This window comes from Antennarius striatus, chromosome 23, assembly GCF_040054535.1.
Source record: "Antennarius striatus isolate MH-2024 chromosome 23, ASM4005453v1, whole genome shotgun sequence".
Classification (NCBI taxonomy): domain Eukaryota; kingdom Metazoa; phylum Chordata; class Actinopteri; order Lophiiformes; family Antennariidae; genus Antennarius; species Antennarius striatus.
In genome coordinates this window covers 9,648,803-9,662,563 of record NC_090798.1, presented here as the reverse complement: position 1 = coordinate 9,662,563, position 13,761 = coordinate 9,648,803, and the positions used below count along the sequence as shown (strand labels likewise).

Here is a 13,761-nt window from a genome sequence, read left to right as displayed (position 1 = left end):
CACACGAGTGGGCGAGCACGAATACGCATGTCCACTTCTGGTCCTGTAGGGGGCGCTGTGGTCTGAAACCCGGTAGAACGTTCCGCCCACCGCGGGGAAGCGGAAGCGGAAGTGGAGCCGTTGCTAGGTTACCGTCCTTTCTTAGGTGCTACACGCTAACACAGTCGACGTCAACAGACTCAGATTGTCCGTAGGCTCGTGTCCCAATTAGCTGCTAGGTGGCTAACGGGCTGTGAAGGAGTACCCGGGCTACACAGCGTTCAACCTGCAGAGTCCGCCCGGTGGTCCGGTAGCGGCCATGGAGCGGGCCGACCGGGCCGGAGCCGCCAGGCTGCTGCGGAACCAACCGTACGACGAGAGCCACGACGTGCACGAGCCCGAGGAGGTGGTGAGCCGACAGGTACGAGCCGCCGGTGACACTAACGGGCACGAGCCGCCGGTGACACTAACGGGCACGAGCCGCCGGTGACACTAACGGGCACGAGCCCGAACGGAGCAGCCCTGATGACTGTTTAAAGGAGCTAAAGAAAGACGGCGTGACTGACGTCACTGTCAGGAGAGGACGACACACACACACACACACACACACACACACACACACACACACACACACACACACACACACACCTAAAGGTATTGGGAATAGAAAGTATCGATGAGTGATCAGCACTGCTCTGCAACGATTGGTTATATATTTCAGCTGACAGCGATAATGTCATCCGTGACGTCATGATTTCTGTGCTTTCAGTCCGATTCCAGGAGGAGCAGGAAGGGGCGTGGTCTGATGTTGACCAACAGTGACAGTGAGGAGTCTGACCCAGGGGGCGACAAGCCAATTGGGCAACAACCTGGGGTCAGCCCCTCCCAGGAGGAGGAGGAGGAAGACGAGGAGGAGGAGGAGTCTGATGAAGACGACTCCGACAACGACGAGTCCAGCAGAGCTCCGGAGGGGGCATATGACCCCTCCCACTATGCCAATCTGCCGGCCAGCACCGAGGTCAAGGACCTGTTCCAGTACATCACACGGTCAGTGTGTGTGTGTGTGTGTGTTTGTGTGTGTGTGGCTTATGTTGTGGGTGTGGGTGTGTGTGGCTCATGTTGTGGGTGTGTCCTCTCAGGTACAGCCCTCAGTCCCTGGAGCTGGAACACAGCCTGAAGCCCTTCATCCCCGACTTCATCCCCGCTGTGGGAGACATCGACGCCTTCCTAAAGGTCACACAAACCTGTGTACACCTACACACACCTGTGTACATCTACAAACACCTGTGTGAACCTACACACACCTGTGTACACTTACACACACCTGTGTGAACCTACACACACCTGTGTACACTTACACACAACTGTGTACACCTATACACACATGTGCACACCTACACACACCCGTGTACACCTGTATTACTGATGATGCTGCAACTTGGGTGTAATGTCTGAGATTCAGTTTATCACCTGTGTGCCGTTCACTTGACAGCTTCACCTGTGTGCTGCTCTCACCTGCCTGCTGTCACCTGTGTGCTGTGCTCACTTGTGTTGCTACTCTCACCTGTGTGTTTTTCTCACCTGCCTGCAGTCACCTGTGTGCCACTCTCACCTGTCCTCTGTCACCTGGCTGCTTCACCTGTGTGTTGCTCTCACCTGTGTGCTGCTGTCACCTGCTTGCTGTCACCTGTGTGCTGCTGTAACCTGTGTGCCGCTCTCACCTGTACCTGTGTGGCGTTCAGGTGCCGCGGCCCGATGGGCAGGGGGACGGTTTGGGCCTGCTGGTTTTGGATGAGCCCAGCGTGAAGCAGTCGGACCCCACGGTGATGTCACTATGGCTATCGGAGGAGAGCAAGCAGCACAGCGCCACAGAGGTACGGGCACGCCCATTCTCACCTGTGGCGGCTGCTGCTGTGTGTCTCACCGGTGTCTCTCCCCGTACAGCTGAAGGTGAGCAGTGTGTGCAGCCCTCAGACAGACCCTCGACCAGTGGACAGCTGGGTGGACAGCATCCAGGCCCTGCACCGCTCCCGGCCCCCCGCCCGCGTCCTATATGCCCGGCCTATGCCCGACATCGACGCCCTAATGCAGGAATGGCCCCCGGAGCTGGAAGAACTGCTGGGTTGCCGACGTTTACCTCCCGCCCACCTGGACTGCAGCCCCGCCCAGTACTGTGACATCATCTGTAGCCTGCTGGACATTCCAGTGTCCACCAGCAGGATCCAGTCGCTTCACGTCCTGTTCAGCCTCTACCTGCAGTTCAGAGACTCTCAGCACTTCACACACACCTGACACACACACACACACACACACATGTGTCCTGTTCAGCCTCTACCTGCAGTTCAGAGATGCCCAGCAGTTCTAGCACACCTGACACATACACACTCCTGACGCACTCTCATGTTTTGTGCAGACCTTTAATAAAGTCTTACTGGTTTGTTGCTGATCTGGGGTTTGAATCCTATTCTGTGAATCTTAACCATTGATTTAATATCGATGGGGGGGGTGTACCTAATTGTTATTGATATCATTGAAAGTCAAGAACGGCCTGCTGATTGGATGAAGAGGAAGCAATTCTGACCGATGAAAACGCTCGGGGCTTTCAACACTGAAAGACTAAGGGAACCCCCCTTTTACCCACAATGCACAGCTCTGTTTTGGTCCCGTCCAACATGGCGGCTCCGGGATGCGTCTTCGGTAGAACCTTGTCCCGGTCCAGATCCAGTTCTATCCAGGTCTGACCCGCGTGATTATTGATTATCGGTCAGCGTTTGTCGACACGGACGTTTGTAGAGGGGTTCGGAATTTTTGTAATTTACCGCTTGTGCCGCGCGCGTGTGAGTGTGGGGGGGGCGGGGCTCGGTTTAAACAGCTGCTAGCTTAGCCTCCGAGCTAACGTCTCTCCGCATCCTGTTTGTATTGTTGTTCACCAAAAATCACTCCTGTCGTCGGGTGTTTGTGGCTGCTTCAGAATGACGTCATGACCCGGTACCGTCAGCACCGGAACTGCCACTGGGGTCAAAATGCGGATGATGCTCTTGTGAAGAACACATTGTTATCAGCCTGCTGTCTCTGTGCATTGTGGGTAATGTAGTGTTGGCCGACACTCTTCTTCTGTGGTGTCGTCCCCAGGCTACGTCAGCCGTCTGCCGGGACCCGGTGCTGGTGGTGGACGTGCAGCGCTACACCCGGGACCGGGGCTCTTCTGTCTATTTCCCCCAGGCCGTCTTCAGCGGTAGGCCCCGCCCCTAAGGGGCGACACCTGTGTACTGATAAACATGTTTGTAAACAGCTGGTCCTTTCTGTTATTGACGTCTGTTCCACTCAGTCAGCATTTGTAAACAGATCAACAGGCCTCAGACCAGAACCTGGGCCAATGGGGCACGGGTCTTGATTTCTGATGGTCCCTGTGCCTCCTCCGTGTCCCGGTCTGATGGTCCCTGTGTACCAGTCTGATGGTACCTGTGCCTCCCCCTGTGTCCAGGTGATGACCTGTATGACATCACACTGACGGACCACCACTGCAGACTTCGTGTGACGCTGGATCCGGGTCTGAACCGACTGATGGAGACAAACGTCCTGCGGCCTGGATCAGTGCTACGTCACGCCACCTTCATCTGTGGCATGGCTGCTCAGCTCCCAGAATGCTCTGGGGCCTCTGAACACAGGTAGGGGTGGGTTTGCACAGATGGCGGTGGTGCAATGATGTCATCAGTCAGGCATGATGCGTTTCCTCTGCAGCTACCAGCTGCTGAGTGCCGAGGTAACCAACGGCGACGGCGGACTCAGCCGGCCTGATGTGGACTTGCTGCCCTGGTTTGGATCAGAACCCGCAGGTGTGTGTGACCCCTGACCCCCAGCAGGTGAGTGTGCCCTTTGACCCCCAGCAGGTGTGTGAGGCCAGGATCAGATTGGCTGATTGGTTGACAGGTCCCCTGAGAGCCAATAGGAGTGTGTTCCTACCTCTGTGGAACAGCACAGACTACAGCGGCGTGGAGTGGAGGGAAGCTCCGTCCAGTGAGGAAGAGGATGAGGAAGAGGACGAGAGTGAGGCAGCAGGCGGGGCAGCGAGTCAGGCAGCAGGTGAAGAAGCGGGTGGGGCAACGGGTGGGGCAGTGAGCAGGTTGACCTTTGACTCCCCGTCCGTCTGTCTACAGCCAGGCGTCCTGCCATCACCGTGGCAGAGCTGCGTCGTGCTTTCCTTTCGGGACGCCAGGCCGTTGTCCGGCATGAGCTGATCGTACGAATCATCAACAAGTCACACTTGATGTATTATGGGAAGTCAGACCAGAACTGTGACTGCCCATATAAGGTAAGGAAACACAGACTGGACCAATGAGAAGGAGCCAAAGAAGGAAACCTGAGGGACCCCAGTCTCTCTCTGTCTCTGTCTCTGCCTCTGTCTCTCTCTCTCTCTCTCCCACTCTCTCTCTCTCTCTCTCTGTCTCTCTCTCTCTCTCTGTGTCCAGGCAGCTATGGAGGTGTGTGACCACACAGGGCGTGTGTGTGTGGTGCTGTGGAACAGCGTGTGTGTCAGCTGGTATCGATGTCTGAAGCCTGGTGACATCATCAGCCTGAGACGCTATCGGGTGAAGCAGCGCTACCAGGCCGACCATGACGACATTGGTACACACACACACACACACACAAACACACACACACACACACACACACCATCCCAATTCCAGTGGAGTCCAGTTCAACCTGTGTTCAGGGTCAGTGAAGCAACTTGACCTTTGGGGGCGGGGTCGGCCTGCTGTGGAGGGCCGGGCCGTCCTGTTGGACAGCGTGGGGTCGGGGCCAGCGGTTTGTGTGTAACGTTGTTGTCATTCCAGAGATCAGCGTCAACAGCAGGAACCCGGCAGCCCAGATTGCTCGCATCCCAGAATCCTCTGTTTCACCCCAATTTTTACCCCCACTAACCCCTCACAACTTCTGTAGCAGGTGCACACACATTCACACACACATGCACACACTCACATACACACACACACACTAAAACACACACCCTCTCCTCCAGTCAGGACCTGCTGGCCTGCCCCCCCGGTTCCGTGTGTGATGTCATCGGACTGCTGACATTTGTAGGTCGACCGGAGCGAATCAGGAGCAGAGGTGAGGTTGCTATGATTACTGAACTCTCCGTCATTGCCCGTATGTTGCCCAGAAACAAGCGTCGGTGTGTTTCTATTGGCAGACGACAGAGGGGCGGTGCTCCTGGAGTATCGCTGGCTGCGACTGGAGGATGGCACCAGCTCTAAGCCAATCATGGTGAAGCTGTTCTCCACGTCTCAGCCGGAATGCCATCACAGGCTCCACCCATGTGAGCAAACAACAACAACAACAACACCTGTACTCCGTGGTAACGGTTGTCATGCTGCGCCTGTTTTTCCAGGTTCGGTGGTGGTCTGCACCCAGCTGAGGTTACAGGCGGCAACAGGCGGCCGCTACCTGTCCAACACCACCTACACACAGGTGTACTGCACAGGTGACACGCCCCTCTGGTTTAACTCCTCCTGCTGATCGACTCGCCTGTGGCTCAGTCTGTCTTCTCTCCTTATTGGTTGATGGACAGGGCTGGGCCACCACTCAGAGATGAGCTACCGTAAGCTTCGCCCAGTGCGCCTGTTCCTTCAGTGGCTAAAGACACAGGACGACGAGCAGGTTCTGAGAAGGGCTGTGATTGGAGGATACTTCGTTTACCCACCTCCTCCCATCTCCATGGAAACATACATGAAAGACCAGAGAGGTCAGCGTCTCAGCATCGTATGTCATTAACATGAGTCCGCGTACCTGTAGCTAGGTGTGTGTGTGTGTGTGTGTGTGTGTGTGTGTGTGTGTGTGTGTGTGTGTGTGTGTGTGTGTGTGTGTGTGTGTTTGTGTGTGTAGGTGAGCCAGGCTTCCTCCTGGGTGCTGAGCTGCAGAGAGAAATGGAGAGGCTGTGTTACCGGGAGCGACGCATCTTCTGTATCCAGGCTACTGTTACTATGGTTACATACAGTCGCAGAGGAGAGGTAACTGTCAGCATCCTGTTATTTTGTTTAATGTTTTTGCTGTATGCTTCAAACACAACAATCGACCAATAAAAGTAGAGTACAGTGGTACCTCTACTTACGAAATTAATTGGTTTTGGACGAAAAATTTCTTGAGTAGAAAATTTTCTAAGTAGACACGTGTTCTCCATGCAAATGCCCTAATCCGTTCCAAGCCCAGACATAAATGTTTTATAAAGCATAAAAATGCATCAAAACATGTAACAAATACATATTACAATTGGATTATTACGCAATGATGGTCATTTACCTTTTAACTGCTGTCCTCATTGTTTTTTGCCCTCTTTGGTTCATGCACTACTTGTCTCACCATGCCGAACAACAGAGTAAATTCCAGTCCTCCTTTTGATCTTCTCAAGCCACCTACACGATGGCTTAAACTCCCGGTATTCTTTCGCCAACTTTGGAGGGAGTTATAGGTTTTATGGCTTCCTTTTGTTTCAATAACATGGCGATTGCTGGGCTGGCGCTAGCCATGCGCCACGTCGCCGTAGGCATTTAAATTCCATATTGGCTACAAGGTTTTTAGCCTGTGTAGCCACAGTGGCGTTCTTATTTTTAGGAAAAAAAGACTAAAACGTACAACTTTTTGGACTCGCGACAATCCCTGAGCGATAACAAACTTTTTCTCTCGCCGAAGCATAGCCGAAGCATGCCGACGGAAATAGCCGAAGTGACCGAAGTGATCATTAAATATGCGCTTGGGTCATGACCTCCTCTCGTCCAATGAAAAACAAAAAGATTCTATTTTTACAAGTTAAACCCACGAATTGGTGTAAGACAAAGCGAGGACGATGTATCGAAAGAAATTAAGAATCCAGTGTTGTATAGTGGAGTTTGTGCTAAAATTCTAATTGAACAACAAATGGTGAATGCTGAGAGGGGGTAGGAGTGGTGACACACCGATCAGAAGGTAAATGAAAGATGTTATCAATACTTTTTTCTAGTCCTAGACTTTTGGTCCCTATGACCAGCAGGAATAACCAGCGATGCATGTAAATATGTATTAACCTCGCTTGCTATTTTTCATGCCATTTTAAATTGAAATGAAAACTCATGTTATCGAATTAAAACACAAACGCAAAACTAAGGCATATCAATGGTGTTGGTGGTGGTCAAAGTTAAAATGTCTTCTAGTCCAAGTAAAACTTACAAGTAAACATTAAGTAATATTCTGTATGACTGTATCTTCACATAGTGAAAGCAAGTTTTCAATTATTGAATCTCACATTTATACCTGCATAAATTAGGATAGAAATAAAGATTGTGATGCATTACGGCCATATTCTTTGGCGAGATCAACCAAAAGCATTCCCTTTTCATGCTTTTCTATTGTCTCTTGCTTTGTTTATATGGACAAAAAACTCTTTTGTTCTCTTCTTTTCCTCTTTTCTCCATCACTTTCTTGGGGTCCAAGAAAGTGATGGGTTGAGGGCTGAATGAGGAGGACGCTGCATAGACACCTATCTATCTACACAAATAGACACATACGGTAGAGGTCCCTCTTAGCCAATGAGATGCCAGGATGCTAGGTAATAGCCAATGGCAGAGCAGCTATAAGAAAGTTGCATACAGGAAACTTTGGGAGCTGCGAGTTGCAGCCCATACTGTATTTTCATCTTCCATATCCTGAAATTTCTTTCGTAACTAGAAGGCAATGTTTTCCTGTTGACGCGTTTCGTAACTTGAAAATTTCGTATGAAGAGATGTTCGTAAGTAGAGGTACCACTGTATTATGGTCTGTGGCGTAACCGAAGCCGTCACTGTCCAGACTAAAGCTCCTCCTCCTGAGAAAAAATCAGGATGTCCTGTAGGTACATGATGACGGTCAACCTGATGATAACATCATGATGACATCATGATGGCATCATGACCACAGTTTACATCCACTTTCTTATGATTGTTAGCACCATGTTAGCGTTGTGTCAGTACTGTGTTAGTGCCGCATTAGCACCATGCTAGCACCATGTTAGTGCTGCGCCAGCAGCGTGTTAGCACCATGTTAGCGCTGCATCGACACCATGTTAGCACGGTGTCAGCACAATGTTAGCACAACATCAACACCGGCTTTAGCACCATGTTAGTGCGGTGTTAGCGCCAGTGTCCAGTGAAGTCCTCCTCGTTTGTTTTGCTTCATTTTCCACAATTAAATCCTGGGTAAGAAATGAAGGCTGTTGCCTTTTTAGGGGTCTTAATCTGACAGAGACACAGGAAGTCCTCAAAGGACTAACAGAACACAGGTCCCTACATTTTACAGCAGTTTCTTTGGATTCATCTCCATGGCAACTACAGCTGAGGCTCATGGGATATCCAAACTGTTGTCTCCTAGGAGGACCGCTGTCTGTTCTGGACGGAGCACCCCTGGTCTCGCTGCCCAGCCTCCCCCCCAAACTCCACCCCCCCACATATCCACTTACCGTCCACCCCCCACTCCCTCCCCATGCCTCTCTCTCCCTCCTCCTCCTCCCTCCCTCCCATGTCCCCACCCTCGTCTATCAGTCATCTGATGCCCCACCCACTGGAGCGCTCAGCTAGGTGAGTCTTTAGGCGGTGATGTCATCAATTCACGCCGCGTCCACAGAGTCACGCCCACCTGTCTCAGCAGGACGCCCTGGAAGAGGAAGCTTCTGCAGACGGACACGCCCAGGAAGAGGTGAGGAGCACGTACAGTTGTGTTCAAAATAATAGCAGTCCAACATGAATAACCTGTTTTTGGTAGAAATTATGTTACTACATGGCAAATAATTTACCAGTTGCTGTAGTAGGGTCATAGAAAACCAACAGAGCCAACATTAATGATATGTATGCTCCTCAGTCTGTGTAATTGAATAATGAATTGAAGGAGCGTGTTCAAAAAAATAGCAGTGTGGAGTTCAATTAGTGAAGTCAAATCAGGTGGCCCTTATTTAAGGATGAAGCCAGCACATGTTGCTCATGCATTTCTCTCTGAAAACCTGAGAAAAATGGGTCGTTCCAGACATTGTTCAGAAGAAAAATGTGCTTTGATTAAAATGTTGATTAATGAAGGGAAAATGTATAAAGAAGTGCAGAAAATGATGGGCTTAAAGCATCTCCAATGCTTTAAAATGGAAAGCAAAACCAGAGAGACGTGGAGGAAAATGGAAGACTACCATTCGAATGGGTCGAAGAATAGCCAGAATGGTGAAAACTCAGCCAATGATCAGCTCCAGGATGATCAGACAGTCTGAAGTTACCTGTGAGTACTGTGACAATTAAAAGACGCCTGTGTGAAGCTAATCTATCAGCAAGAAGCCCCCGCAAAGTCCCACTGTTAAAAAAAAGACATGTGCTGAAGACGATACAATTTGCCAAAGAAAACATTGGCTGGCCAAAAGAGAAATGGAGAAACATTTTGTGGACGGATGAGAGTAAGATTGTTCTCTTTGGGTCTAAGGGCCGCAGACAGTTTGTCAGACGACCCCCAAACACTGAATTCAAGCCACAGTACACTCTGAAGACAGTGAAGCATGGTGGTGCAAGCATCATGATATGGGGAATTTTCTCTTAATATGTTGTCGGGCTTATTTATCACATGCTAGGGATCATGGATCAGTTTGGATACATCAAAATACTTGAAGAGGTCATGTTGCCTTATGCTGAAGAGGAAATGCCCTTGAAATGGGTATTTCGACAAGACAACGACCCCAAACACACCAGTAAGTGAGCAGCTTCTTGGTTCCAGACCAACAAAATTAAAGTCATGGAGTGGCCAGCCCAATCCCCAGACCTTAATCCGATAGAAAACTTGTGGGGTGACATTAAAAGTGCTGTTTCTGAGGCAAAACCAAGAAATGCAGAGGAATTATGGAACGTTGTCAAATCATCCTGGGCTGGAATACCTGTTCACAGATGCCAGAAGTTGGTCGACTCCATGCAAAACAGATGTGAAGCGTTTCTCAGAAACAGTGGCTATACAACAAAATATTAGTTTGGTTATTCATAGGAATGCTGAATCCTGGATATTTTTCAGTTAATACAGTAAATATTTGAGTTTGTAAAGTAAAGTGCAGGCTGTTATTTTTGAACAGCCCAATGTTCATTTTTTCTTCATGTTTTGATTTAGAATATAATGTGCAGTGTTCCCAATGCATGCAAATAAAAACCATTATAAGGATTTTGGGCTTTACTCAACTTTTTTAACAGACTGCTATTATTTTGAACACAACTGTATCTGGGTTCTGCTGCCGCTGTTGGTTCTGGTTCATGTTCTGAAACCCGGTTCTCTCCTCAGGCGCCCATCAGTGACGTCACGACCAGAACAGAGCAAGACAGGTAGACCTGCCCAGGTGGTCCAGCACTTCCTGGTCTGTGTGCGTTCTGTGGGTTCTTCAGGGGTCCGTGGAGTTATTCAGGGTTCTTCGGGGTTCGGTTCTGGGACGTCTTTCTGTGTCGATCAGTAACGGCAGACAGGTATCTGGGTTCTGGTGACACATCTGGGTCCAGTGGTTCTGTTCCAGGCCTCCATGGAGTTCCTGGACGACGCCACCGCTGACGATGACCATGACGATGACGACGCCTCGTCCTTCGTCACGGCCCCTCCCCCTCCTGACTTCCTTCCAGTTGCTGATGACACTCTGCCCATGCGTTTTGACCACGCCCACAGGGAGGAGCAGGCAGATGCTGTGGGGATGGGGGGAAGAGTGCTTGCAACAAGGAACTTTGACTCCACCCTCAAGGATTACTACCTTCTCAGACTGAGAGGTAATCTGATTACTCTGCAGGTGTAGTTAGGGTCTTAAGAGGGTTAGTTACAATGAACAATACTAGCTGTATGACAAGGACTATTTGTATTAGTACTCCTATCTAGTACTAATAGTTGTACAACTACTAGGATTGCTAATTTTTGATTTTTTTAAGCTTGTAGACTTGAGTAATCCACAAAGGGAAATTAAGTGCATACTCTAGTTAGTAAATCCAATCACATGCATATGTTAGTGTGTAACAGGACCTGAACAAACACACACACAGGGCCTGTACGCATGCAGAGGGAGGTAGAGTGGTGGGCAGCTCCTGCTTAATGCGCCCTTAATGAGCAACTTGTAAGGGGGACGGCACCTTGCTCAAGGGCGCCTCGGCAGTGCTCCGGAGGTGAGCTGAAACCTCCCACTGTCAGCTCACCTCCGGGTGTTTTTTTTTGGGCGTGGGCAGGAATCCTACCACAGATCTCAGAACATTTCATGACCCGCTCCACTGCGCGCTCTATCATTGAGCTACTGCCGCCCTCTGCTTGTAAGACTACTACTAGTATTGCTAGTAGTACTACTAGTATTGCTGGTAGTAGTAGTACTAACTACTAGTACTGGTAAGTACTATTACTGCTAGTACTTTTTATTAGATGAAGACTAGTAGATGTAGTCTAGTAGTACTCGTCTTCATCCACTAGTGCTAATACTTTTAGTAGTAAGAGTGGTTAGTAGTACCAGTACCACTACTAATTTGTAGCACTAGTTACTAGTATTATTAACTAGTACTTGGTACTACTACGAATTACTAGTATTTACTAGTACAGTAATCCCTCGTTACTCTGGGTTTATGCGTTCTAGGAGCACCCGTGAAAATCGAAAATCCACGATATACAAACAAACTTTATCTTATTGTTTATGTATAATTTAAACTTTTATGCACCCTCCTCATACTGATATTAGACCACTGTCTATCTGTATTTCTTTTTCCCACACTGTTATAGACTGTTTAAAGTACTTTTGTAAACTTGCAGGAGGAACCGTGACGCTGTCAGCCAATAGCATGTGTGTACGGTATCATTAAGTCATTCATTTTCCTCTGCTTTATCCGCCGCAGCGGTTGACAGGGAGCTGGAGCCTATCCCAGCTGGCATAGGGCATGAGGCGAGGGGCACTCCGGGCATGACGCCAGTGTGCCGCGGAGCCACACAAAAAGACAACCACGCGCACACATACACACTCACTCACTCGTACGGGCAATTTGGAACTGGCCAATTAACCTGAAGCGCATGTTTTTGGAGGTGGGAGGAAGCCGAAGAACCTGGAGAGAACCCACGCAAACATGGGAGAACATGCAAACTCTGCACAGAGCGGGGCTCGAACCCGGACCCGCCATGTTGTCTGGCGCCACCGTGCCACCATGCGGTATCACATGGGAGACATCTGCTCCTCACCTCTTGCTGTCTCCCTTGAGATGAGATAAAACTTACATGTAATTCAGGACAATATATAATATATATATAATTTTAAAAATCAGCGATGTAGTGAAGCAGCGCATCTTGAAGCGCAAATAAGCGAGGGATTACTGCACTAACAACTACTACTAGTACTACTAGTTAGTAGTTAGCACTACTAGTTAGTAGTACTAGTACTACTAATTAGCAGTACTTCGTAGTAGTAGTACTAACTAGTAGTACTTAGTAGTGCTATAGTACTAGCAGGTAATACTAGTACTTAGTAGTACTGGTAGTACTAGTACTTGAGGTAGGGCTGGATGCTCATTTGAACTATGTTTCCGTGTTCAAAACTTGACCCCTGAGGTGGGAGGGCCTGAACCTTTCCTTGAACATGTCTCTCCAGCACTGTCAGACGGCATGCTGGTAGACGCCGTCTTCCTCCCTCATGGCGCTGCTCCGCCCGACGACCATCACGCCAACACCTGGCTCTCCATTCTGTCCCATGGAGCCTTCTCGCCACACACGCCTCCACCTTCACCAGGTAGGTCGGCGTCCACCTGTGACAACACGAGTGCCCCACTGTCACACCTGAACAGGCTAATTTCCCTCTTTTCTGCCAGCTGACCTCATCGGCATGGCGGCCCAGCTGGCCAATCAGAGGCTGGCGTGTGTGCTGGACGCCTGTCACTTGGGCGGAGCTGTGACGGAGGTCATCCTGAGCCGAGGGTTCCGCCTGTGACGGATGGTACTCCCACCGTGAAGATCGGAACGTGCTTCCTATTGTCTGTTGTGTTGATGCACTTTACCGCTGGTGATATTTGTAGTTTTTTTGGAACTACAAATACCACCAAGTAAAAACTACATTTTACTTGCTGCAGCTCGTTAGGATGCTGGGATTTGTAGTTTCTTTTGCTGATGAAGCAGTGGAGGAAGGAAGAGGAGACAAACCAGATCCAAACAAGATGAAGCTCCTGTTTCATCTGAACCGTTCAGATAGTTCAGAACCATCCGGAATTTCCCTTGGGATTATTAAAGTATATATCTATCTAATGAAGTAGAGTGGAGTAGAGTAGAACTTTATTGATCCCTTAAGGAGGTTGCATCAGGGAAATTAACCTCTCTGTTACACTACACACAACAGTGTTTAAATAAAGTTTAAAGTGTTTGAATAAAGTGTTTAAAGTTTGAGAATAAAAAGTAGGACAAAAGATTCTTTTTGGTCCAGGTTTAACCAGCTCCTTTTTGAGAGTTAAAATGTTTGTCAAACAGATGAACAGCAACAACAAACATTTCCTTAGGGCCTATTTACTTGTGAAATTCTTGTCCCCAAGAATCAACAAACACCATCCATCCATTTTCAACCGCTTATCCCTGGCCAGGTCGTGGGGGAACAGCTTCAGGACAGATGCCCATATTTCCCTCTCCCCAGATACCTCCTCCAGTAGGATTCCAAGGCGTTCCCGGGCCAGCCGAGAGACATAGTCCCTCTAGCATGTCCTATGTCTTCCCGGAAGTCTCCTCCTGGTAGGACATGCCCGGAACACCTCCCCAAGGAGGCATCCATGAGGCATC

General features: G+C 49.4%; 2 protein-coding genes across 3 annotated transcripts; both read left to right on the top strand.

Annotated features, from left to right (window-relative positions):
* The first annotated feature begins 105 nt into the window (after positions 1–105).
* Positions 106–2,425, top strand: ift46 (intraflagellar transport 46 homolog (Chlamydomonas)). Its single transcript, XM_068308185.1, has 5 exons — positions 106–400; positions 749–1,026; positions 1,119–1,212; positions 1,722–1,853; positions 1,924–2,425. Exons 1-5 carry the CDS (start codon positions 299–301, stop codon positions 2,269–2,271), a joined length of 954 nt encoding a protein of 317 aa, XP_068164286.1. The 5' UTR covers positions 106–298; the 3' UTR covers positions 2,272–2,425.
* Positions 2,426–2,606: 181 nt separating this feature from the next.
* Positions 2,607–13,402, top strand: si:ch73-71d17.2 (RPA-related protein RADX). Of its 2 annotated transcripts, XM_068308445.1 has the most exons (19): positions 2,607–2,714; positions 3,112–3,214; positions 3,464–3,647; positions 3,721–3,815; positions 3,910–4,062; positions 4,137–4,291; positions 4,449–4,605; positions 4,815–4,923; positions 5,000–5,091; positions 5,174–5,299; positions 5,372–5,464; positions 5,552–5,725; positions 5,866–5,990; positions 8,359–8,564; positions 8,635–8,682; positions 10,282–10,322; positions 10,494–10,751; positions 12,593–12,730; positions 12,810–13,402. In XM_068308445.1, exons 1-19 carry the CDS (start codon positions 2,622–2,624, stop codon positions 12,926–12,928), a joined length of 2,469 nt encoding a protein of 822 aa, XP_068164546.1. In that variant the 5' UTR covers positions 2,607–2,621; the 3' UTR covers positions 12,929–13,402. The 2 variants fall into 2 exon arrangements, with proteins under 2 accessions (XP_068164546.1, XP_068164545.1); XM_068308444.1 differs by having other exon boundaries at positions 5,174–5,464.
* The last annotated feature ends 359 nt before the right edge of the window (positions 13,403–13,761 follow it).